The sequence below is a fragment of the Chinchilla lanigera genome, unplaced genomic scaffold (assembly GCF_000276665.1).
Source record: "Chinchilla lanigera isolate Chin_1 unplaced genomic scaffold, ChiLan1.0 scaffold00011, whole genome shotgun sequence".
NCBI lineage: Eukaryota > Metazoa > Chordata > Mammalia > Rodentia > Chinchillidae > Chinchilla > Chinchilla lanigera.
The window spans coordinates 4,666,777-4,693,478 of NW_004955412.1; the positions used below are offsets into that span (position 1 = coordinate 4,666,777).

General features: G+C 40.7%; 1 protein-coding gene across 1 annotated transcript in view; it reads right to left on the bottom strand.

The window, feature by feature from the left end:
- Pgr (progesterone receptor) overlaps window positions 1–26,702 on the bottom strand; it is a gene marked incomplete at its 5' end in the record, with an annotated part of 49,640 nt that extends 22,938 nt beyond the window's left edge. The window contains 3 exon segments of the mRNA XM_005377963.2: window positions 5,254–5,370; window positions 25,500–25,651; window positions 26,580–26,702. Coding sequence (XP_005378020.2) covers window positions 5,254–5,370; window positions 25,500–25,651; window positions 26,580–26,702 — 392 coding nt within the window.

Below are 26,702 nucleotides of genomic sequence, written 5' to 3' on the forward strand. Positions count from 1 at the left end.
AAAGAGACAACTTTATGAAGGAAGTAGAATGTCTAATATTAAAAAAGAACACCAAAGTGGAAGAAAAAAATTGAAGAACACAGCTAAAAAACTACATTACACAAATGATACAGATAATGATCCAGAAAACAGTAAAAGGGGCTAACAGAGGAGACAGAAAGAAAGAGCTAGTCCATTATATACTAGTAAGTGTTCCAAGGTAGAAAGGAGGATGCCACAGGAAGCAAAATTTAAGCAATACCAGGATAGTTGTGATCCTTCTCAGACTTAAATATGGGGAATAGACTCAATAAAGAAATGACTGCTAAGCCTGGATCTTGTTCTGAAACGAGTGCTATTTATCTTGCTGTCCCCTCTCCTTTGCTATTTCACTTCATTTCTGGCAAAACACTTTATCCTGAATGAATGATACAAAGGTGAAAGGCTCAATTTGTTGTGCGGCAGGAAAGCAAGAGTATTATGTTGGGTATTAAAATGGAAGTGTGATGGCAGCCAGGAGCTCTGTGTGACAAGGGTAAGGAGACAAAGGATAAGGATCAGCAGGCGATGAACACACACTTCAAATAAACAACAAGAAAAAACGAAAGGATGCTAGATAACAGCAAATATACAGGAAAAGTAACTATTTGCCAAAAAAACCCATACTAGAATTGATTTTTTAAAAAGTATGAATCCATGTCAATCTTTCTAACTTAACTATAAAAGGAGATAGATGGCACTCTCAACCTTCACTTTTTACTGGGCCTAGAAAATAGCAGACACTGGTAGATAGGACTGGAATCCTCTAGCAGGTAGCCCTGAAAACAGTTCAGTGTAAACACAGAAACTGTAAAGAGAAAGAAGAATGCAAATCTAAGTACTTCCCCTGGGCTGGTGTGTGTGAGAAGGTGTTCCAGTGAACACCGAGAGACCAGAAAACATACTGTGCTTGCAGGCTTTAATGCAGTGCTCTGCTAGTGACGTCAGAGGTATTGTCTTTGAAAAGTGCCGGGTCAAAATCCAGGGCTTTGAGAGAAAAGGAGATCCCTGGAAGAGGAAGAAAATGCGAGATCTAAAGAGGCAGGTGGCAGCCATCATCCTTGGCAATTTTCGCCTTAAGAAGATAGCACATAGCTTTAGTTTTCAATGCTAATTAAGGGCACAAAATAGGTATTGTTTCCTAAGTTCAAAATTCTGGAATCCTTCAGAAAAAGTATCGATGTTCTGCTGGCTGTGAAGGGTAGAAAGAGAATACCAGAACAGAAAAACTTTACTATACCCTAGGAAGTTAATTATTCTTGCGAAGAGAAATAAGGTGGAATCAACTTTCTAAAAACAATTTTCTAAAAATTTAAGAAGGCCTTCTAAAAAAAATCCATAGACTACTTTTTGGCTTGAAATATCTTCAAGCAAACCTAACTACTCATTTAATCATTCCTTTATGTGGAAAAGTTATTTAATTTTGAAAGAACTGTTTCCCTTTGTAATAGTTTAGCGTTCTTTATCACAAATGCAAAATACAAAGCTCTATTCATTTTGAAATTTGTGTGTGTGTGTGTGTGTGTGTGCGTGCGTGTGCACACGTGTGAGTCATTAAGCAAAAATCTGTTCTAAAGAAAAGAAGCTACAAGCAGGACACCTAAATTAGAAGATATATTACCATGGCTAAGGGTGTAACTGTCTTTCTATTCAGTATTATACAGCAATGAACTAGATGCAAAAGTTCACTCTGACCTGTAAGGGGAGTGACTCATTGAAAGCAAGAATCATATGCAATGAAATAACCAAATAATTTAAATATAATTCTTACAGCAAGAACACAGCCGCTGAAGTAGATAGTACAAACTGCCCATTAACAAAATCTATGTCATGACATGTCAAAACCATATTTTTTGAGTTTTGATATTCTGCCATGGAATTTTACGAAGTCTTTTTAAAAGTTTCCAGCGTTCTCTCATGCTTCATCTTTATTCGCATGGTTTGTAGGTCAGGAGTGAGAATCCTCAGGAAGGAGTGAGAATCCTCAGGAAGGAGTGAGAATCCTCAGGAAGGAGTGAGAATCCTCAGGAAGGAGTGAGAATCCTCAGGAAGGAGTCACAGACATGAATGAATGAAAGAGGAAAGAGGAGGAAGGGAAAGGGGAAGAAAGAATAGGATGTGAGCTCCATTTTCAGCAGTACACAGGCCATTATTCCAGGATAATCCCCTCCGCATTATGGAAGCCTCAACCCCAGATTATCACTGCAAAGAGGACTCCGACTTTTGTCAGACCACAAGTGTGTTTCTCTTCAACTCCAGACATTTAATGTGGTCCTAGCAATTTGAACCTAATCCAGTGAACTGACTCCCTTTTCTCTGGCTTGCACAAGCTGGATGACCTATTCCCTACGCATCTCCTGCGGACTCTCTCAGGCAGAGCAATGTCAGAACTACAGCGTATCACTGGATGGTGCCCACTTCTTCCTGATAACCCTCCAAGCAAACCCACTTGTGAGGCGGTCAAGTGTGCCATTGTTATATTTCTAGTTTGTGACGCTGACTACAGGAAACCATGAGATTTGAATGAATCTTTGTATAATATAAACTTGAAATACAGAAAGGCTTTTTTAAAATTCCAGAATTCTCCTTCAAAAAACAAAAGATTTTGCATGATATATTTGTCCTCATAAGCCATCTTACATTATGAGACTTTATCTTATCTCGAATGACAATATGCCATACGAGGGAGACAAACTAATTTGAATAATTTTAGTTAGTGCTAATTCAGGATGTTGTTGGGCAAGATGAACTAAGAAAAGGCAAAAAAAAAAAAAAAAAAAAAGACAAGAAAACTCATAGTTAATTGTCCCTGGGGTTAAGAAGTCATGATTGGCTTTACATTTTGGAGACCACTATGTATAAAACTTCAACAATTTTTAAAAGAATGATTCCAATGGCCAAGAAAACTCTACCTTTTGAGAAGGTGTAATTCAGGGAGCCTCATTCTACCAGGTGTCAAAGTGGATGCATTTCAGAGAGAGTGGTCGTGGTGCAGGGTTACACACAGAACAGACTGTCTATGCGGCCATTCTTCCGTGTGCGAGTGAGAATGCCGAAATCAGCCGTCGGGGCAAGCTCCCACCCAAGCTGCTCAAGGCCTTCAGGCTCCACGTACATGAGAACACCGTATTGGCTGGGCCCTACAGCCCCCTGCCCCTGCTCTGATGGGAAAGCTGCGAAGGTTTCATAAAGATGACCACATTTGAACTTATCATGAAGGGTAAGTCAGAGCTCATGGCGCATAAAAGGAGTCTGGGGCAGGCAGAGGTAAAACACTTGCAAGGCCAGGGAGCAGCAACTGACACAGGGCGCAGGGTTTGCAAAGGACCAGCGGCAGGGGAGAATGGCTGAGAGAGAGTAGCTGCGAGGTGATGAGCAGACACGAACGTTATGGCTGCACTGCTGACCCCGGGAACAGTCTAAGGTTCTCCCAGACCTCCGCCATTTCCGTTCCTTGATAAAGTTGGAGGGTCTTTTTTTAAATCCACTTGGGAGGACCTCAAGACTGGAGATCCTGATGGAATCTAGGGGGCGGCATTAGCGAGCCTGCCACTTTCCAAAGCAAGCATGGGCAGAAGACACAGTGACTGCACCAGGGGCCCGGGTACCGCCAGAGCGTTCTCCTACCTCCCAAACTTCACGGAGGATTTGTAAGAAAGCCCTAATTGCTAAAGTTCAGCAGTTACTGAAATTAAACCTGAAATTCAAAGAAGAGGAAGCTGAGGTGTAAATACTTTTAGTCTCTTGAGAGGGGACACATTCATTTGGTAAGTATTTACTGAGCACCTGCTGAAGCCAGGTATGAAGCCAGTGTATCTGTGGATACACTGCAGACTCAGGTGCTTCCCTTAACTGAGAGAAGACAAATCTCCAATCAAGAACTTACAAAATACTGCAAGTGATCTAATTAAGTAAGTTACTATGAAGTGCTCAGCAAGTTGACTAGATGATCAATTTTATCCAAGCATGTTGGCCAAAAATCTTTAGGGAGGAAGTAACATTTAGGTAGGCTTTAAACTTGACAAATACTAGTCTAAATATAACATTTCCCCAAGGAAAAGATGCATAACATTGATGGAAAACAAGCCATTTTCAGATGTGCTCTGAAGTAAAAACATGTTCAGTTTCAACAATTACGGACATATTTTATTATGTTTTTGAAAAGTTGTAACTAGAAATAAGGTCCACGATTCCAGGCAGCCTTGGGCAGGATGCAGCTAAGTAAAAACATCAAGTTAGGAAATAGGATTGTCTTCTACCATCCTGGCTCTTTTGACTTCTCCTGCTGTTTTATTTTCATTTAAGCCATTTATCAAAAATCTGACTTTAATTTTTTCAGCATCTACTATATTTTTAAAAGCTTCAGAGATTCTTTTTTTTGAGACAGGGCCTCGCTATGCAGTTCAGGCTGGCCTTGAGCTCACTTTGTAGCCAAGGCTGGTCTCGAACTCCCAACGATCCTCCTGCCTCAGCCTCCCGAGTGCTGGGATTACAGGCATGCACCACCACGCCTGGCTCAGAGATTCTTGTAATGACACCAATGTGGGAAAAGGAAATCACTAATGCAACTGTGTTTCAGCAGACTCTTACCCCATTGCCATGACCTTACTTTAACAGTTACTTCAAGAACTGGAAAACAATAAACTTGGCAGAATTATACAGTCAATTTTTGAGCTGGAAAGGACTTCAGTGTTTTCATTTTATATGTAGGAAAACTGATGCCCAGAAAACGTTGGTGCCTTATTCACGGTCACACAAGCAGTGAGTGACAGGGGCTAGAACCAACCTACATTAGTTAATGTCCAGTCACTAAGATGACCCATAACATCTACTTGACGAATTTAATTTTTTTACTTCTGGTAACAGGTCTCAATATACTGGAAGTCTATAAAAGTAATAGGATAACATTGGTTGCTTCATTCAGATATTCAAGTGTAAAGTCACTACCAACAATAAAGACAGGAAAAAAACAAGCAAAAAATGAGATGAAAAAGAAAATTAGGCACACCTGTAATCCCAGCACTCAGGAGGCTGAGGCAAGAGGATCGTTGCAAGTTCGAGACCAGCCTGGGCTACAAAGTGAGCTCAAGGCCAGCCTGAACTGCACAGCAAGACCCTGTCTCAAACAGACCAAAAGAAGAAAATAATAAAGACAAGAAAATTAGGATTTTCTGACCCACAGTGATATAGTACAAATATAAGACAATATATTATCAAGGAAAATATTAAAATTACCTCCGAGGACCATGCCAGCCTGACAGCACTTTCTAAGGCGACATGCTGGGCAATTTTTTCTGCGGATTTTATCAACAATGCAGTCGTTTCTTCCAGCACACAGATAGTTATGCTGCCCTAAAAAGTTAAAAAGTAAAAATTATTGACACCATCTAGAGACTGCTTGATACGCAGTGACAACCGAACCGGGAATAGACGCACGTTGGCCAGAGCGGGACTCTCAGCCAGCCTCTTGCCAGGCACCACTGAACGTTATGAGGCTGTAAACTTGCTCAGTGCTTTACCTGTGCCTTAGGTGATAAATATCAAAAAGTTAAACATTTATGAGGTGTGGTCAGAAATACCCCAAGACGCACCGCCACTCATGCACCTCAAAATACTGCCCCTCTCCTTGGACACACTCACCCAGCACTGTCACCACCTTCTGAAGAAGGTCTGGAAGTCCCTGCTTGTGTCTTTAGTTTCTCCTCCTGGCTGCCTTGGGGTCCTGAATCAATTCCCAGCGTTTACCTTTCACGGTCATTTTGACTTTCCGGAAGACCGGGAAGTCTCAGAGTGTCAGACGTAGACAAGAACACGGATGAGGACACCGCACAGCGATTCCACACGCCTGCCTTCCCAACAGACGGCCCTCAGCAGCAGGGTTCACTGTACTTTTTAATCACACCTACCAGAGACCCTTGTGATGGGTCTTCCAAAACTGCTTCAGAAACTGGCAAGTGCGGGCAAAGTAAGAGGAAGTATTTTGAGGGAGATCAACGGCAGTGCGTCTTCTACCGTAATAGTTCTTTAAAACATTTAAACATTCACCTATGTTTCAATCACCTTTCACATTTACACATTTCCACATATATGAATGAGTCAACTTTGTTACCAAGTAGAATGTGATTCTTGTATGTCTTAAAAAGAAAAAGAGCTGAGCAGTCCAACATTTACAGTTTGAGGAGGAGGAAACTGCAGATAACCTTGAGCTATGATTTGAAGTCACTACCTTGAGGGGTTGGCCTACCTCAGGCACCGGGGACAGCTCTTAACAGACCGGAATGTCTGTAAGAACTGTGCGGGTTTAGCCCACTTTAAGTTATGGTCATTTTTCAACTAAGTGTTGGGCCATTAAAGCTGCAAAGTGGACACATCACCCTGCAAGCACAATCTGAGGGCTACAGCTGGAGGTTGATTTTCTATGTGCAATTATTTTGGCCCAAGAAATACTGCAGTAGGCAGTTCCAACAAAGACTGAGCAAGATAATTTTTCAAGGGGCTCTGCCTCTGTATCACAACACCCAGCCAGGACTCAGAGCCACCAAGAAGGCCAGGGACATAGAGAGGACTACTCCTCTCATGCCATCAGTACCTGGCTCGATGTTTACTCATCTGCCTGGTGAAGACAGCTCAGGTACAAGCGCACACGCTGGAATATTAAACTGTTAAACTTTGGGGTTAAAAATGCAGTGCGATCAATTGTTACTGCTTTTCTTCAGGTAACAGATCTGTTTTTACACTGATTTTGAAAAAGAAATCCACATCCAGGTGCACTTGCTCACTCCTGATCATTATGTCCCAAGCGGTGCTCTGTTGCTTCTTCTCAGTCTAATGTAACATCATCGGGACACAACCCCACCATCCCTCTGGTAAACCAGGCAGAGTGTTCCGCCTCCCAACATCCTCGCCATCTGCCCACCTCTTCACTCCCGGAAGTTGTAAGACACCCAGGAACACTGATAAACTACAAGCTACTCCAAATAGGAATCATAATGATAAATAAGGGAAGAGTTCACTAAAATAGAAGACTCCGTCTAGCTCTTGACTACAGCATTTGTATCATCTCCACCATGGAAACCCGAGGAACTATCCCTTGCACTCTGTCACAGGCACCATGTTTCTCTCCTTGAGGAGCTTATTACCTCTTTTAGGGTGGGACAGGAAGGAGGTGAGTACTATTATGTCTACTCCTTTTAATTGTGTGCTCTCTTGTATGTTCTTTGTACTTCACTAGCATTCTTGGATTGCTCCCAGTTTTTTCATGCCTCTATGACTGTCCTCTTCTGTCAATCTATCTGCTTTTCAAAATTTTACTCATCTTTCAAGTTTTGGCTGAGTTGCCCCCATTTGGTCTAACCTGACCACTCCCAAAAAGGCTCAGGCATTTTTGTCTGTGTACCAACTGCGTATTCGATATATCCCTATTATAAATACTGTGTGTCTATCTCTGCTAATTTCTGTGAGGATAGAAATTAGGTCTTTTGATTCTTTAACTTTTGCATTTGAGAGCTTGATAAATATTTGTTCGATAAATGTATACATAATTAAATTTATTTCATTTATAGTTATACTCAACAATATAAGACCTCTATAGTATTTCACTTGTTGTCATGACTTGCTCCAGATTTTTTATCCCCTTTGAAAATTTTACAATTATAGAATATCTTTTCTTTACCAAATTTCTTGCATTTTTATAGTAATAGGTTACATACAGAATATAACAAGTTTCTATTTGACACACTGTTTGCAGAGAGGTTTTCATTATTTATATTTAATGAACAAGAAAATGGGACTATTGAGTAATTTTATCTATCTATCTCTATCTCTCTATCTCTCTATCTGTCTATCTATCATTTCTACTTGCTCTCCATATTTAGCTTCAAAATGTTGCCATGGTTAAAAAGATTATATCATGTAGCCTGGTGTGGTGGTGCACACTTGTAATTCCAGAACTCAGAAAGCTGCAGCAGGAGGGTTGCCAAAAGTTCAAAATCAGCCTGGGCTACATAGCAAGTTCAAGGTGAGCCTGAACGACACAGAGAAAACAAACAAAATAAAACATCTTATACCATGAAAACAAAAGCAAGATTAAAATGTGATTTGATAAATTAACTGCCTAATGCCAAATGACATAAAATTTTAGACACATGACAAAAATCCATTTTAATTGAAATGAAAGTGTTTTATTATAAACTAGAAAGAGTCTTACCTAAAAAACAAAAACCCCATATCCCACTCACTCTTAAGAAGAGCATAAATGAGCACATTTCACTGGAAAAGTGCTTATTTGAGAACGGTCACAATTTAAGAAACACTGCAATTTTTCACGGCTTTTTGAAAGGAAGGTGGAACTATGTAGGAAAATGCCAGGAGAAATGAATCTGAAGGTTCCACAGGCAGAAGGATAAAATGCAGAGTCAGCACAGTACGGCTCCTCGCAGGCTCAGACAGCACGAGCTGGTGCTATGTACAGTGCTGTGGAAAATAAGTACATACAGAAAACCTCCATCTAATCCCATTAATACAAAGTTCCCAAAAAATCAAAACCAACTGATGATGTTCAAAGCTGGGCTAGTGCTTACTTTCAAGAAACATTTGGAAGGGGCAAAATGGAACTGACCAAATCCTAACGATTTAAAGTTTTCTGATCTGGTGTGAACAGTATGGTTTCATTTACTTAGTGATAAACTCTATAGGTTTGAGTGTTTTCTGAATATATTTGTCAATAAAAAGTTTCTTTTACTTTTAAATCATTCAACTGAAAGGGTAACCCCTGGAGAGCACTGTGATTCTACAAAATCTGAACAGGGCCAATCATTAAGGGGTACGAACAGACATGGCCAAAGATTAGAGGCATCTCCTGCACTACAAGGTTAGAGTTGGAGCTTCCCAGAGAAATCCCCTCATAAATCCCTTCACAATACCCCACTGAAGGAAGCATAGCTATAGTCATCCCCGAACAGAAGTCCAGTGAGGAGCACATCCACCTGCTGCGTACACCTGAACCCCACCCTCCTCCCCACACCTGGCCCTGGAAGGGTCACAGAGAGCTGCCAGTGGCCGGAATAAACCAAGAAGCTGATCTTGCACATTCTTCTCCTGGTCTCAAGCCCTGTGCAGGCTGTGCTGAACTGGGGCAAAGGATAGATTTGAAATTTGATGAAAATTTGGAATTTTGGTATAATACTGGCCCAAGTATTCTGCTTACTGACAAGAAAGTGGTCTTTTGATTAAACATTATGGGGCTATCCTAGGATTTCAAGCCTAGGAAGTTGGAACTAGCCTACAGCTTTACTTGTACAAGTTGTTCTGGTGTGAATATTTAGAAAAAATAACATATATATGGAAAAACAGTTATGTAATTAGTTTAATCTTATTAGAAATATAAATATAAGCTGGAAATCACCAACGGGAGGCAACCTTGTGCCCCTCCCCACCACCTTTCAGAACCTTCGCAGTACCTGGGAGGGGGAAAGGTACCGAGGAGAAGCCGGGAATGACACCAACCGTCCTGCAGTGCGTGGGGCAGCTCCGACAGCCAAGAATTACCCGGCCCGGCGTGTCCACCGTGTGACACTGACAAGTCTTACTGTAAGTTCGTGATTCGCTCACTTTAAAACAACGTGCTTGCTGTGTACTAAAAGTGTCTAGAAGCAAAGACGATGTGGCAGCCACAGCCACTGTCTCACATTATCATCCCAAATTCACCACTGCTGCTTGCAGGAATGGCTGACCAAGGACGAGGCAGCAGCTGTGAAATTTGAAGCTAAGGTCTGCTGTAACAGACAATCTGATTTCACTGAGAGCTAACAGCATTGTGTCAGAGCCACACTGATTCCACGGTGTGAATATGGTACGTGGCCTGCATAACTCGTGCTGAAACGTAATGCTCACTGTGACACAGTACGAGGCCGGTAAGGTGGGGCCTACAGCAGGGGAAGAGGTCTGCGCCTTCAAGAGTGAAGTCATCTCTCCGCGTGACTGGTACATGAGCAGCCCGGTGGTGAATGGGCTAACTCAGGAGTCGGTCTGCTATGAAAGCCTGGCTTCCGAGGCCTCCCTTGCGCTCCTCATCTCACCATGTGAGGCCCTGTGCTGCCTCAGGACTCCGGCACCAAGGCCGTCACTCAGCGCAGCCTCTCCAGCACCGACTAGAAAGCTGACCCAAAGCAGACCTCCTTCCTGGGGAGTTTACTCAGCCAGTGTCAGCGTGTTGTTAGCATCAGAAAATGAGCTAATCCACTGAGCAGAGATAAGACAATCTGAACGAAGAATTAGCTCAAGTGATTAACACACGCTGAATATATAAAAAGTCATGGGGACACAATGATACGGAAGAAAGACAAGGAGAAAGAAAACAAACTCCACTTACTGTAAACCCCTGGAAGTTGTTAAGGTATGAATTTGTTACTTTGGAAACTGGTAATTAAAGATAAGCAACTGAACACTTTTAAGCCTTCCATTATCAGTTGTATTTTAAGATGACCAAATCACCTTATGGAAGGAAGAAAAACTATAAAAAACTATGCAGAGACAATAAAATCAGAAGGGATAATAAACGTAGATAAGCATCCTTCTGTCATGCCTAATAAATGACCACCACTTGTGAAGTCCGAACAATTAAAATACTCTACTTTACAGCTGCCTGTCCGTGTGAGGTCACATTTTCTTCATCTAATTTAACCAAAACAACAGATTGAACGTAGATGCAGATATGAGAATCCAGATGTATTCTGTTAAGCAGACAATAAAATGACTTATAAAATTATAAAGCAAGGCCCTTCTTGTCACTAAGGGTTTTCGTTTGGAAAGTTAATATTTAATGGCTCTGCTATTTTTTCAAATGAAGAAATCAAAGTTTCAAAAAATTACCAGTTTTAGTTTCTAACACAGTAAATACTGGCAGACATAATCCACATATACAAAAGGTCTTTGGGTTCTCAATATTTTTTTCAGGAAATGGGTTATGGGCCCAAAGTGTTCAATTATTATCAAAATGTTTAATTTAGTCATGTGTCAGACAAATTTAGATTGTAGGAGTTTCTACAAAGAGCTGATACGGACTCCTCAAAAATGTCAAAATTCTAGGAGACAGAGAGAGAGAGGGGGAGAGAGAAAGAGTTTTTTAGATTGAAATAAACAAAGCAGAATTGAGAATTATTTACCAAGAGAAATACATAGGCCTTAACTGGATCTTGAATGAAAATTTAAATCTACACAGGGTATTTGAAGAAATTTTAATACTGGCTGAATATTAGAAAAATTATTGCATCAATATTAAATTTGGGTGTCTGATAATATTGTAGCTGTGACAGAGACTGTTCTTGTCTATGGAATATAAATTTTGAAGTTTTAAGGGGTGAAATGTCAGGATGTCTACAACTTAGTTGCAAATAATTGAATACAGATCATTACATTGACCTTTCAAAATTTCTGTGTTTTCCAGAAGCCAAAGTATTCTAGATTTGTGTTGCTGCTGGTATTTTTGCGAAAGGGTCTTGATACGTAGTTCGGGTTGGCCCTGAAATCACTATGTTTTGTTGCTCAGGCTGGCCTCGAACTCTCAGCAATTCTCCTGCCTCTGCCTCCCAAGTGCACCACCACACCTGGGCAGAACCCAAAGTGTTATTAAGATGCACACAGATTGAGACAAAAGTTGAAACCAGTTTTCCACTTGAATCAATCAAGGGCTGGTCATGTAAAACCAGAGTGAGGTGGAGATGAAAGAGTATCTGGCAGAGGTTTTTTTTTTTTTTTTTTTTTTTTTTGGTACCAGGACTCGAACTCAGGACCTTGTGCTTGACAGGCAGGGGCTTGTGTCACTGGGCCATATCCATGGCTCTGGCAGAGTTCAAAGAGAGCTAGGTAATAATGAGCCAGTTAGGTTTAACTGTCCCTCATACAGGAGTAAGGAGGTTTTTTTTTTGTTTTTGTTTTTGGGCTTTTTTTCAATCAAGGTGAAGGACAAAAACATGTAAGGGGAGGGGAATGGGGAAGGGAAACAAAATTGTATTGAGCACATACTAAGAAATCAACTGGAGAATTTATGTAACCCTGTAATAAAACACATAATACAAAGGCAATTTGATTTTCCCAAAGAGAACTGGGTAGTAAGCTGCTTAGAACTATCTGAGGATAGAGCAGGGCTAATAAGTCTTGGGCTAGGAACTCATATGGCAGAGAATATGCCAACCGGAGATTAGGGACGCAGGCACTCGGCACCAGGTAGGACCACAGGGCACCTAGCAGGGGTGCTGGGGAGAGGCGCACGGCGCTGGCAGGCTGCAGGGACGAGAACAGCAGCTCCTGTTTCTCATACGAAAAAGCCGCCACACTCCAAACATAAACTACCCCACAAGCACAACTCTGAATCAGAAGCAAGGACTGCCGTACAGGTTTGCCACAGCCCCAAGCTCCTGCACAGATAAGAGTATATAGTGTCCTCACCCAAGAACAGCAACACGACTTAATGGAATTCCCACCCATCTCAGCTTTCACGGGACATCTAAGGACAGCTCAGTGTTTTATGTCTTGGAGATGAACCAGGTTTCTTTGGTCCCACTTCAACTCAAGTGGGTTAACTTCTTTTTAAGGAAGATTCTTAAAAATTTCCAATAAATTCAAAGATTAACTTTTTAATTATTCTTTTTGATGTATGAAGTAAATGTTTTATTTAACTTTTATCTAAGTCTATCATCTATTAGTTCTCTAACCCTGAATGCAATGTTTAACCTCCTGGTGCACCATTTATAAAATAGTTCAATTGTTGTTTTCAGGATTAATTACAGTACTGCACATAAAACCTGTAGCACCATTACAGACAGAACAAATGATTAATGGGTAGTAATTATTACAGCTCAATAAGCAAATATTTATTGACCATCTACCATGCACCAACATTGTTCTAGGATTTGATGCATGGGGCAATGTAAATTCAATCCCAGGGGCTTATCTCCTATGACAGGTGAATACACCTGCTGGATTGATTTTTCAGTTTCTTTTTCAGAAACACTCACTTTTATGGGTTAGATAGCTCTACTGTATTCATCATATTTGTTATCAAACTCCAAAATGATGACATCATGTGGTTTAAAAAACGTTCACACAAATTCAGTTCCATCAGTATCTGCACCATGAGAAAATTATCTAACCAGACTCTTTCCCCTCCTATACTATAGAGATGAAGATAGACATTATATAAGGCTGCCACGTTGATTGTAGGAGCTAAATTAAATAGTGTCGCAACTGGCACGTAATAAACAGTATAAATCAGAGTTTGTGATTTTCATCAGTTTGCCATCTCCCCTTCACTTTAAAGTAACCCCTCAAATATGAACTGTGCAGATCTGGTTTTGTTTTCTGCTCTCTATGGATTCCAGTACAGATTTTAACTCCATTACTGCAGTTTGGATCTTACTGCCATACTTTTTAATCTCATCCAGCCGATACGTTCTTCTCATCTATTTCTTTCCTTCTGACATTCATTCCTGCTTCTCAGACCTGGTTTTTTAAAAATAATACCTCAAAGCAGGTTTACTTATCCATGCATTTCTTCTACTTCTTTCAGCAAGTAAGTTTTAAGAACGCTTTTCCTAGAGCAAATGTGCTTCTCACAGACAGGAGTGTTAAAGCGGACAACGCGACAGTGCTCAAGGGGGGAAGTAAGACTGCTCAGGAGAGACGCTATCACCAAAGAGTAGTGTGCTTTGGGACACATGAGCTAAGTAAGCGGAGGAATGCCAGGAAAAGAAATTAGAGAGGAAAGAAAGATACCCGTCACCAAGATACTGAGCCACGGCTTGGACTGTCTGAGCATGTCAGTGAGGATAGAACTGACCGAGCCAGGAACAGTAGAACGTTAGGTCTCAGTGCGACAGCTTCAGGTTGTGGTAAGCCTTGGCCAGCACTGCGGGAGCTTTGATTTCTCTGGCAAAGTCCAGTGCTGTTGGACAGTGCAGAGAAGAGGAGTGAATGAGTTGATGTATTTTCATAGAATCCCTTTGGCATCTAGGAAGAGAACAGAATCTAGGAAACAAGGGCAGAAATGAGAGGATCAAGAGGCTGTCGTGGTAAATTCAGAGGGGGGCAGTGGTAGCTTGAACCAAGGTGCTCAGTGGAAGTGGTGACGAGGATCAGACTCTGATCTATCCGGAAGGGACAGCCAGCTGGTTTATAGAATTCCACTTGAAGACACACTCAAACATTTCATCTTTATTAGGAATAAGCCCTCCTGTTGCCAGGCAAAATTCTTTGTTCTTTCTTCTCTTCATTTCCCTTAAAGTTCTGTCCCACAGTGGGTCAGCTTCTCACTCATCCTTCCTGAAAGTAGCTCTCACATTCTCTTTTGAAACAGAACAATCCCTCTGCCTCTCTGCTAAACTCTCTGCAAATTAGTCACCTACCCTTTTACTCGTAGAACACCAAACTGTATGCAGTGCTTAACTAGACAAACTGGACAACTACAACTATTCAGCAGGCCAGCAGGCATTCAGAAAATGTAAAAGGCCACATACTATGCACATACAAATACTTAAAAAACCTCACTCACACCAATAAAGAAGGTATATAAAATATGGAAAATTTATAAAACTACGTGTCAACAAGGTGGTTAAAACCATTATACTACTCTGATAAAAGACTGTAACATTTTATACACATGTAGTTGATTTTCCCTCATATTCAGGCAGTCCGTTTTCTTTAGTATAGAAATGTTGACATCCTCAATGTTCTACTTCATTGTTTTTTCAAGACTGCTTAGGTGTCTTGAGCTTCTGTTACCGTTCTACAAAGTCTCCCAGCCTCACATGGAACTGGCTTTAAAATCGTAGAAATATATGGATAAATAATTAATAGTTTCTCGACTGTTATTTAGGTGTAGGACTATATATGCATAATAGCAGACCTTTAAGTCTTTTCTGATAAAGCTGTTAACCAATTATTACATCCATGTCTTAACTTCAAACAAGTGCCAAATGGTACGCTACAGTGAGAGCGTTTTAGTTTCTGAAGTTGGGCAGAACTGGGATTGATCACTAGCTTCACTTCTAATGATTTTAGGACTACCACCTTTCCTCTGATTCTGCTCTTAACCTGAACAAAGGGGATAGTAGTAGCTTCTAAAACAACTCTTTACGGAGAATTCGAGAAGATAATGAACACAGTACAAAAGGTCTGCCTACAGTTCCTGGTACATAATAAGGACACAAAAATGTTAGTTATCATCCTCCCTCCATGTCCTTCCTAATTATTTTTAGAATTCTTCTTGGAGGATGGAGCACCACTGGCAGGGGATAGTCCACCGGCCCTCCACACTAACTGTAGTGCAATAAGGACTGGAAAGTTACTTTTTCTCAGCAAAGGACTGAAGGTCCCTTCCCTCTTGATCCAGATCACAGAGTATTTTAAACAATCTTAGATGTGGCCTCCCTATCACAACCTTCCATCTACCTTCCCCATGGTTTCTAGAATTAACTTTCTTTTTTTTGTGTGTGTGTTTTTGAGACAGGGTCTCACTATGCAGTTCAGGCTGGCCTTGGGCTTACTTTGTAGCCCAGGCTGGTCTTGAACTTGCAATGATCCTCCTGCCTCAGCCTCCCGAGTGCTAGGATTACAGGTGTGCACCACGACACCTGCCTAGAATTAACTTGCTTAAAAGCAAAGTTTCCATGTCACCTTCCAGCTCAAAGATTCTGGTTCCCAATTTGTGAAACCCTTTAAGAGTCAGCTGTAGATTTCTCTGAGTCCTTCTGTAAATATTTTAATTTGGAGTGTCTGGCATGATGTTCAACAATCTTCATCTCAAACAGGAGCACTATGAGGGATTCTGAAGCAAAGAGTTTGAAGAACAAAGAAAGAACCCTGGTTCACCAGGAAAACTTCCAAGTAGATCAGAAGCTCATTTTTGGATTTATCCATCTGAGATGCTCAGTGGTCATACTATGAAGGTACCAGGTAGACAGCTGGATACAAATCTGGAGATCATGGGGGAGTCTGAGCAGGAGATAGAAAGTAGGGAGTGATCAGTATATGCGTGATCTATCTAAAATCACAAGACTGAATCAGCTCATAAAGAAGCAGGTAAATAGACAGAGGGAATGGGTCCAAATACTGAGCTCTGGCCCTCAGATGTTGAAATCTAGAGAAAAAGAATCTGAAAGGGAGCCAGTGAGGAAATTAAAGAGTATGGTATCCTGAGAGCCAAATGAGAGAAGTACTTTCAGGAAGATGGAGTGATCAACTGTCAGATAAATATACTAATAGGGCCGGGACATAGCATTGGGAAGCACTCATTAAATTTAGCAGTGAAGGAATCCTGACAAAGGAGGTTGTGTGGAATGACAGAGGCACCAAGCTGATTGGATTAGACATAAGAGAAAATGGGGAAAGAAAGAAGCATTTTGCTGCAAAAAGGGGCAGAAAAATTGTTGGCAGCTAACGTGTGAGTAAAATCAACAGGCATATTTTGGTCGTCTTTTAAGATGGAAAATGTTTGCATGGTGATAGGGTGATCCAGTAGAGAGGGCAAATGACCTAAGGGGGTCAGGGGAGTATTTCTGGTGCCCACCCTCGAGTGGGCAGGAAGACCCTGGGACCGTACTCCGGGGAGGGTTGGTGTCCGGTAGAGAGGGAACAGCGGATTCTGGGTCAGATGGCGCATGAGTACCAGGATACAACCTAAAGCTTCAGGAAGTTTCCTCAGAAAATGAGGAAGCAAGGCCATCAGCTGACAGGGAAGGAGATTACGGGAAGGCTGAGGGACAAGAGAAGGAACATAGTAGCCACCCAGACCTCACAGGGACAAGCAGAGTGTTTTCAGGGCAGGTAGTCCTGGCATTCACTTTTTATTCCACCGCCCAATTCTGCAGTTTCTTTCCCCTGGGAATTCAGCTAGCAAATTTCTACCCTTCATGGTATCAGTCAGATTTTAAAACAAATAATTGGGACAAAGGGACGCTAGATAATAGATGAGGTTTAATGTATTGGTGCGTTAAGACAAGGTTCTCTAGGCTTCAATCTCAGGCCTGCCCTTTATTTACCTGTGCAATTAATTTAATCTTTCTGTGCTTCATCTAATACATTTAACCGTGTTCCTGGGATGTAATAAGCGTTCAATAAATGCCACAATTATTATTAAATATTTGTAGAACCTAACTACTGAAACTTTTGGAGACATCACTTAGCAAGTTAGGAAATCCTATTTTCAAGTGTTTATGTATGCAGCTCTGAAATTTTTGACTGGGAAGGTGGGTACTGGACGTTGAAGTCAACCTTTTCACTGTGGTAGATCCTCAGTCCTTTTATTTTGTCTTACTTTTAAAATTTGAGATGGGGGTCTCACTAAGTCACTAAATTGCCTAGGCTGGACTTTCTCCTGACTCAGCCTCCTAGAGTTCTGGGATTGCAGGAAGGCACCACCATGCCCAACTATACTTTTGATCTTTTATAGTACTTTCATATCCCATCAAATAACAACAGAATCATTCTAAATGCTGCTTGTCAAAATTCTCTCTACATAACAAGATGTTTTTCAAAAGGGAATTACTTCCTTTTTCTCCTGTCAAAAATACTGTCTTTAGCTTGAAGGAACAGATTACATGTCCCATCTGTTATGTATCTTCTAAACAGTCTACTGAAACATTTATCATCACAGACAAGGTCACCAGTTTAGAATATTTATTCTCCTATAAAGGAAAATATGTTGGTCACCTTTAAATTTAAAGACTTTTTTAAAAAGAGTGCTGTGTACTGGGGTCAGGGACATAGCTCAGTGGCACAGCACCTGCCAGGCAAGCGCAAGTTCCTGAGTGCAAGTTCCGGTACCCCATCCCACAAAATATTTTAAAATAAGTACTATGCAGCAAAACACACTACTGTGCGGTAAAAGAGATTCCAAGGCCATACTTCACTATGTTGCAGTATGTTGCTAAGATTCTATTGTATTTCCTGGATCTCGTGTTAAAAATTAACCACAGTGTTCAAAATGTGGTATTTATGTGTATTAATTTTCCAAGATGAATGTAATTATAAGGCATCACAAACACATACTAAGAACAATAAAGAAGCTTAAAGCCACTGTAATGACATTTTACAGGTTCATTTAGGCTTCAGACTGTCCGCTGCAACATGTAACTTGCCTCGGAAGGAAGCAGTGAAGGGGTTTGATAGCATATGTGATGTTGCCTATAATCTCTACTTGACATCTTTTTTAACATCACAGCAACAATCCTACCAGTATTTTGTAGTTTTCCATAAAACATTCTTCATAGTACAGAAAGCGGTTAATAATAAACTATGCCTTTTCTATACATCTTGGTTGACTCACCAAAACAGCTGTATTTCATTGTTCAATCAGAACCTACCCACAGTAAAACTCTTATGATAAAACATCTTATGATAATGTTAACTCAGGTCTTAGAATTCTCAAACAGCTCCTGCCCTTCAGCTAGCTTTTATCCTCCAAAGTAGAAAGAGGAGTGAGGCTGACCAGAGAAAAGGCAGGAAGCTCTGAGTAGTCTTACCGCTGCCAATGTCCCCAGGTAAACTGGCAAAACTGGTGTCAACTACGCAGATTTCCTAGATGCTGTGGCCAGGGCATCCAGAATGTTTTCTGGGGATACCCAGACACGGTACAAAACAACAGCTGCCACCAGACGGATTCAGATTGCATCACAGACGCCCAAGCCCCAGGCCACCACGCTGTACAAACTTGCCCTGATCAAGCGCTGTAACGTGGCCTCACATTTTGGTGAATTTTCAGTTTTTCACTGAAGGCCTTATGGCAGTAATTCATTATAGCATAAACGGAGAGAAATGGAAGTATTATTTGATCTGCTTAGTAAACCTTCTACACTATAATTTTTCCTATTTTTTTTTTTCATTAAATCTTCAGCAATGATTTGGTGAATGCATTTTTTGGCAAATGCATTTAGCTAGCCACCAACTTGCTTTGCATGGACCATTCCAATCATGTGTACTGTGGTAGGACGAGCAAGATCCTATTTATGTGGATTTTTGCTTGTTATTATTAGCTGAGGAGTCCTCAAAGCAAGCTACATTTTTCATTAGATTAAGTGAAATTTGTGAATGCCTAACCTGTCTATCACATGACCTTACCCCTTACAAAAAACAAAACTGCAGCTGTTTGCCTTCGGATTCTGAGGACTAAGTTGTCTTAGTCCATTAGAGCTGCTATAACTAAATGAAATAAACTAGGTGGCTTGTAAACAATGGAAATGTATATTTTTCACTGTTCTAGAGGGAAGTCCAAAAACAAGCCACTGGCAGATCTGGTGTTTGAGAAGGCCTGTCTCATGGTTCACAGTTAGCACCTCCTTGTTGGGTCCTCTCTTTCCTTCCTTCTTTCTTCCTTCCTTCCTTTCCTTCTTTCAACAGTAGCACTAATCTCATTTGGGAGGGTGCAGTTCTCAGGACTTAATCACCTCCCTTCTTTTGGCTGTGTGTGTTTAAAAATTAAGGACTGTTTGTACTTTAGAATGATGATATAAAGCAACATCTATAAACAATAAAACACAATTTAAGCAGCAAAATAAATGAGTATTCATACAGATGATAAAACATCCTCATGTAAGCTAGGTATGGTGGACAAGTGAGAACATAACCTATGTCTGGAGAGCTTTTTGGATACTGTGATGGTGAGAGGAATTACAGACCTATCTCTGCCTTTGTCTTTGCCTGGTCAGGCTGGATGCCTTACTCCTAATCACGGTGACCTCAAGTTTTTCCTCAGTTGTCCATCACAGGTTTCATTCTTCATTGCTGTCTTTCAGTGTTCTAGGTTATGTGAGGGCCAGGTGGCAGAGGTGGCTATTATGTAGCCCTAGGGGGCTGGGACCCGGCAGAGCCAGGGTGGAGGAGTCAGGTGCCAGGTCAGGTGCAATCGGCACCTCAGGAACCACTGTCCTTCGGTATCTGTGGAGCATGGGTTCCAGAGCCACCTTCAGACACCACACTGAGGATGCTCAAGTCCCTTATATAAGATGATGCAGTATACTACACCATATACTCTAACACATCTTCCTGAATACTCTAAATTATGTCCAAATTACTTATGGTGCAAACAACTATATAAATACATTCAAACAACTATGTAAATAGTTGTCATGACATCCTATTTAGGAAATAGTGATGAGAAGAAAACATGTCTTCTATGGCTTTGGCATAACTCATCAAAATATTCTCATGTCGCGAGCTATAAAACAGACTTATTTCTGGTTTAATTTGATTCCTTCTTCTCAGTTTTATGTTTGTCAAAGGCAGGGCTTACATACATATTCATTTTTGTAGCACCAGTACAAGAAATTTTTAAATGTGGTAAGTATAAATGCACATGCGTGAAGTGGATAATTTAATGAATCAAATCACACTGGCAGCAGGGAGGAAGATAACTATCCAGTTCATTTAGAGCTGTATTAAAATACTTAAATATAATCTAGAAAGAAGTAAAGGATATACACCAAGGAGACAAGTGCAAAAAATGCTTACTAGGGTAATGGTATAACTAGTAATACCTAGAGAAGAGTTTTTTCAATTTGTAAAGTATAGTTAGAACTATACACATGTCAGTACACAAGTCACTGTATGTAAAAGGTCTGACATGTGACACCTATGATGTTATACTATGTACTAACATAACCTAAACAATATATTACATACACACACACACACACACACGCACTCACACAAAGGTAAAAGATCTTAAAAATTTTATGGGAGGGAAAAAAGATTAGTGATATTGAATAGAAAGGCATTAAGCTTTATTGGTAATGTTTCAATTTTTGAAGGAGAATATACTGGTCCGGGGCTCAATGGCCAAAGCAAAAACACAGCTATTAACACTAGAATGGATGTCAGGTCCTCCTGTTTTCCCGATGGCTTCTGAAGAGCTGTTAGTACACAGACTCTAAAGGAGCATTAATAACTTGAGAATGCTCCATAACCAAATACTGGGTAAATACCAAACACCCTCTTTGTAACTACTTCTTTTTTAGTATAGTGGAGGATTACTTCAATGGGATGTAATGTAAATTTGTTCTTGAAACCAGTTTATTATTCATGTTAAATATTAAACTAGAAAACCTGAAGGTTGAAAAGAAATTGGCTAAAGTTTTGAAATGAAGTCTAGTGAATCACTACATACTTATTTTTAGAGTAATGGGAGCACTACCAAAGGGTAGACTCTATTGGAAAGTTAACTACATAAGACTATTGGTGAAATATCTTCTTAAGAGTCCAACTACTAATCAAATATATTATAGTAGAATGGGATAATTTTGTGTATCTTTTTGTGTATTTTTCTATCTTTCTACCAAAGATAGCAAAAGAATTACAGCAATCTAAATGCAGGAAAAGAAACATACAAAGAAATTGTTAACAAAGAAATCTTATGTTTAATTTTGCTTTTTCAGAATCCATATCAAGAACTATGCTACTGAATCAGTTTTCCCTGTTAGCTTACGATACCAACTATATAGTCAGTTCCTGAAAGAGCAACTTAGTCATGAAAATAGTTCATTTCTGTTCAGTTTCCTCTGAGGCCTATTTATAATAATAGCTCTAATTCTGAGTTACTACACTATATCCAGCTTCTGACTGGGGTGGAGGTAAGGTGTCAATTCTCTAGTTGTCAGTCTCTTGCACAGTCTAATAACTTAAGCATATCTTCAATTAGTTATGTGCTTATAAGTTGGTAAAATGTCCCTCATCCCCCTGTACTATAAACTCCACCATAGCTGTAGCCAGCCAGGTCTGTTGTATTTTATTGTATTTTCCCCAGGTTCTAATATAGTACATGGACATTAATACCCAAACTAATTTACTTAATTACTTCATACAAATTAATACAAGAATAAGAGTAAAGATAATACAACACAATTAAAAAACCATCAGTACCTACACAGCTTCATGTCTTCTGAATAGAACATTTTCACTATATTTGTGTAACCAGATGACCTCGAATGTACTTTTATAAATATGGTCAGAGTGCAGCAACCAAAGAATAGGAGTGTGGTGTGGCATTATCAGTTATGCCTGGTTCATGTAGAAAATAGTTGTTTATGAATGTCTAACGTTTTCCTAGCACTGATCTGGTCACAGTGCATGCAGAGACAAGGCAGTGAAAACGGTTCTTGCCTTCCCAGTGCCGGCTCGCTGGCCTGCCTTTGCAGGAAGGGCAGGTCGCTTCATCTGGAAAGGCATTAAGCAGCTCTTGACCACTTTCTGGTTCACTCCAAACCTACAAGTCTTGGTAAGGGAATTCAATGGATTATTCAACCATCTTTTCAGTTAACATGTTTTAAACAGTTCAGTTAGCTGAAGAAAAATCCCTTCTCTATTTCCTTAGTGGTACCTTTTTTCTCTACCTCTGTCTCTTGCTCTTCTGTGCCATATATACTAAGTGAAACCTCGTTTTGGGGTGATTTTCTAGGTTCCATCATTTTCCACTCCTGACTTGCAAGAGAGGTGGGAAAACTGGCTCTCAGCCTTGACTGTGTCTTCTCACTGCCCTACATGTGGAGTTAATGTGAGCCATCTGTTGAAATCACATATTTTCATTCTCCTTTAGGGCTCCCTTTACCTTGCTAGATGCGTCATCACGAGGAAACATATTTGACCACATTTTTTATCAGGAGAAAGGAATTGCGGCAGTTGATAGCAGACACCAGACCACCTGAGTCTGAATCTTGACTCTATCACTTCCTGTGATTAAAGCAACTTAATTCCCAGTTAGTCAAGTGGGAGAAAGAATAACAGTTATGTTATAAGGGTTAAACGAACTGAGATTATAAACCACTAGGTCACTGGCACATAGAAACCACTTCATAATGCCACTACTACCACTGTTGTCTCTGGAACCATTAAGATCCCAATTGCTGCCTACTGGTTGTCTGCTGGGGGCCATCCTGACAGCTGCACAGAGCTCTGCCTTGCACCAGCTCATCACACAGCAATGCTTGGCTCTGAGGTTTCAAACTTGGTATTTCTCTCTAACTATGCAAGTCCTCCTACTTATTTCTCTTATTCCTGAAACTTTTTCTCATTGCTACAAACTTCTCTCTATTCTCCTAGTTTAAATCACTGATCCTCCCCCAATTCATCCAAACATTAGCAATCTAACCTTCAAACCTTTAACTTTCACAATTTTCTAATATGAATATTGGAGTCTTATTCAGTCTAATCTGAATTTATGCAACTTCCTTGAATGTGCAGACTTAAAGCCCTCCTCAATGCTTGGAAATCTTATTTGTTCTTAGATAACCACAGAAGGTTCACATCTTCCACAAAGCTGTAGAACATGTGAATTCCAACCACAACCACCTCCCCTCTGCACAAACACATAAACACACAAATCACTTATACATCACTTATGTGGCCCTTTAATGGGAATATTTCAATATTTGATGTGCATACAAGTTACTTCCCCAACTGTATCATAAGCTCCTGGAAGGTAAAAGGGACATCACTGGAATCTAACAATATGGGAGGCATTCTTTTAACTACCGTATATATGTTTACTCATTTAATCTTCATATGAACTCTAAAAAGTATGAACTGTTATTATCATCACTGTATGTAATCCAGGTGGAGATGAATTTAGGGAAACAGTATCTTCAGTACAAAGGCAAATATAAGAGGTATATGAACAACGCTGAATGAATAATTTGCTCAGGGTTACAACCTTGCTCTAGCTTCAGGGATGATTTTTCAATACCTATCTAAAGTACTTCTTTGTAAATACTGCTGGGTAAAGGTGCTTCATCTGTCCTACTGAAGAACTCAAATAGGACCAGGCCAACAATAAAAATTCCACAAATACTTTCTAAGGGTAAACTGGCAAATATGTTTTACAATTTGGGATGCTATTCTAATGATGATATGAAAACATTTATATTTTATAGTTGAAATGCTCTTTTTTCTATATATCCACTTTATGAAGGAACTTCTGAGAAGTAAGTGGTGCATATCTGCACATAACACTTCCAATTGATAAGCACCATAACTTCAAAATATCTAGCCTGTGTTTACTATGAATCACTGACTAAGCAGTTGTGTGATGTCTAGGAATCAGATTTATGTCCTTGAGATTTGCTTATCTGTAAAAAGGAGCTAAGCTCTAATAAACTGATCTTTTGCAGATTCTAAAGGGATTACCCACTTGTAAGATTATATTATTTTAAGGTGATGGTATGAATGGAGGAATTCATAATGCAGAAGGGAATGGCACAGAAGTCAAAGTGAGAAGAAGTGGCACCTCTAATCCCCGTAGAACCAACTTTCCCACGCGAAGACCTTGCACCTTTACTCGGCTGCATTCTGCACACGGGAGAGCCCAGCCACCTCCCTGCCCACGTCCTCAAGTGTCCTCTTTTAACAGTGCCTCCATTAGGTCAAACGCAATTAGCCCTCTTGAAGATGAACACAGTTCATATCAATTAAATATGCTGATAAATTCTAAAACTATACAAAGCACATTTTTTTACTCTGAAAATTCCCCACTTCCTCCCTTGCTGCTTATAAGCCAAAGGCTCTTGAAATCAGAAAACTTCAGAAATAGTGAATTAGAAAGCTGACATTAGAGACTAAGTCCAGGTGTGGTATCAGCACTTCATTTCAGCCTTTTATAAAACACATTCACGATAATACGCAGATGTAAAACGGTCTATAAATGGTTTTTAATCTTCACATGCAAATGTGTTTGGCTGCTTAGTAACTCGCATTAATTAAGTCAACCCAAAATCATTCGATAAATATGAAATTTAAAGGATTTGTAAAATGTGCACATTTTACTTAAAGCAAAATACTTCAGAAATTACATTACTATGATGTCCACATTTTTCATTTGTTCTAAATATTTTGCTCCTACATTTTACTCCTCTTCTTATGTACTTAAAAATGTACTAAACAAAGAGGGAATTCAAGATTTTTGTTTGGAATTACCATTGCACAAATAAATACTCATGTAGGGAAAACATGAAATCATGTACAAAATTTGTAATTGCACCATATAATGTTTTGTGTATATATACGTACATGTATGTATATGTGTTACATATTTAACTATATCATACATATGTGCTATATATGCATATGTATATATAACCCATATACATATATTATTACAACTTATAGCACTTTTATTCAAAATTTAAAATTATTTTACATATATGGTCAATGCATATTTCAAATATCATCAAAACAAGCTGTTTTTGGAAGTCTACTAGTTACTGCATGATAGCAGCACTGTCCTCATTATTATTATGACTTGTGTTGGCTCCTGAAGGAGTACGAAGTTATGATACACAACCGCACTCACTGCTGAGTATTACAGTAAATATTACTGTTGTGTCACCATACACCTTAACTTACAGGGAAATACCGGCATTTCTCAGAAGCAACAAAGGATAATTAATATTAGGTGATCTCCAGTGACAAACCAGTAACAGGGAATCAGTTAAAAAGAAGCCTACCTTCCATCGCCCTCTTAAAGAAGACCTTACAGCTCCCACAGGTAAGGACACCATAGTGACAGCCTGACGCTTCATCTCCACAGATAAGACAAATCTTCTGAGGCAGCGACTCGAAGCTGTACTGCGGGCTCTGGCTGGCTTCTGAATCCGGCCTTGAAACACAAAACACAGCGCTGCGTTTGTAGCCTTCCTAAGCCGGCACTCACAAGGTGACAGGGGATGTTTAAACAGCACTGTATTACATACACACACTCTTGGAACGTGATAGATACGCCCTGAGCTTCGCTTAACACACCCCCTGCCATTCGGCTCACTAGCCTGGCAAGGTATCAGCCTCCACCAGTAGAACCAGCACACAAGAACAGCGATTATTGTAGCGCTGTACATTCACGAAAGCTAACATCTGTCTGTCCGTGCAACAAATCTTTCCTCAGAAGTCCTAATATAGGAGCAATTCAGACTGACCAATGGGATGATATGCCTGCCCTTCCTGCGCGCCAGGTAACAGCACGGTTTGGCGTTAAGCGTTCAATCAGCAGTGCCTGCTCTGAGTTTTGCAAACAGTCCTGTAACGACTGTTCAGGTCCATGTGCTGTGTGACTGTGCGGTTCTACGCACTGTTTTGCCGGTTCACAGCAGTAAAGGCCACCAGCTGAACATTCTTTTCTCTTACATTCCATTACTCCGGCATGTAACTAAAACGCTCTTGAAACTATGCATGACAAAAGTTGTGGGGAATGCAAAACATCAGACTACAGCGCACTGCAGTGACGATGTTTAAGCCTTTGGTAAATAGACCACGTTGAGAATTAATTTGAATCCTGAGATTCTCATGAAACCCAGCGGTTAAAGCGTCCAAACCCCAATCTGCTTTGCGCGCCGCCCCGCACCCCTGGAGTCCCACCCTCGCGGGCAGGGCGCCCGACACCCGTGCCGTGCAGGGATCCGCTCCGAGGAAGGGTCACCTCGCGCAGCCCCGACTGGGCGCTCGCACTGCGGGGCCACGGCGGCCCTAGGTCGGAGCCCGCGGCGGGGGAGGCCGGCCCGGAGAGCGCAAACGCGCCCCGCTCCGCCGCTCACCTCAGGTAGTTGAGATAGGGCGGGTAGACCTGCGGCAGCCCGTCCTTGAGCACCGCCGCGGGGTAGCCGAGCTGCGGGAGCCCGTTGAGGCCGAGCGGCGGGTAGAGCGGCGCGGCGGCGGGC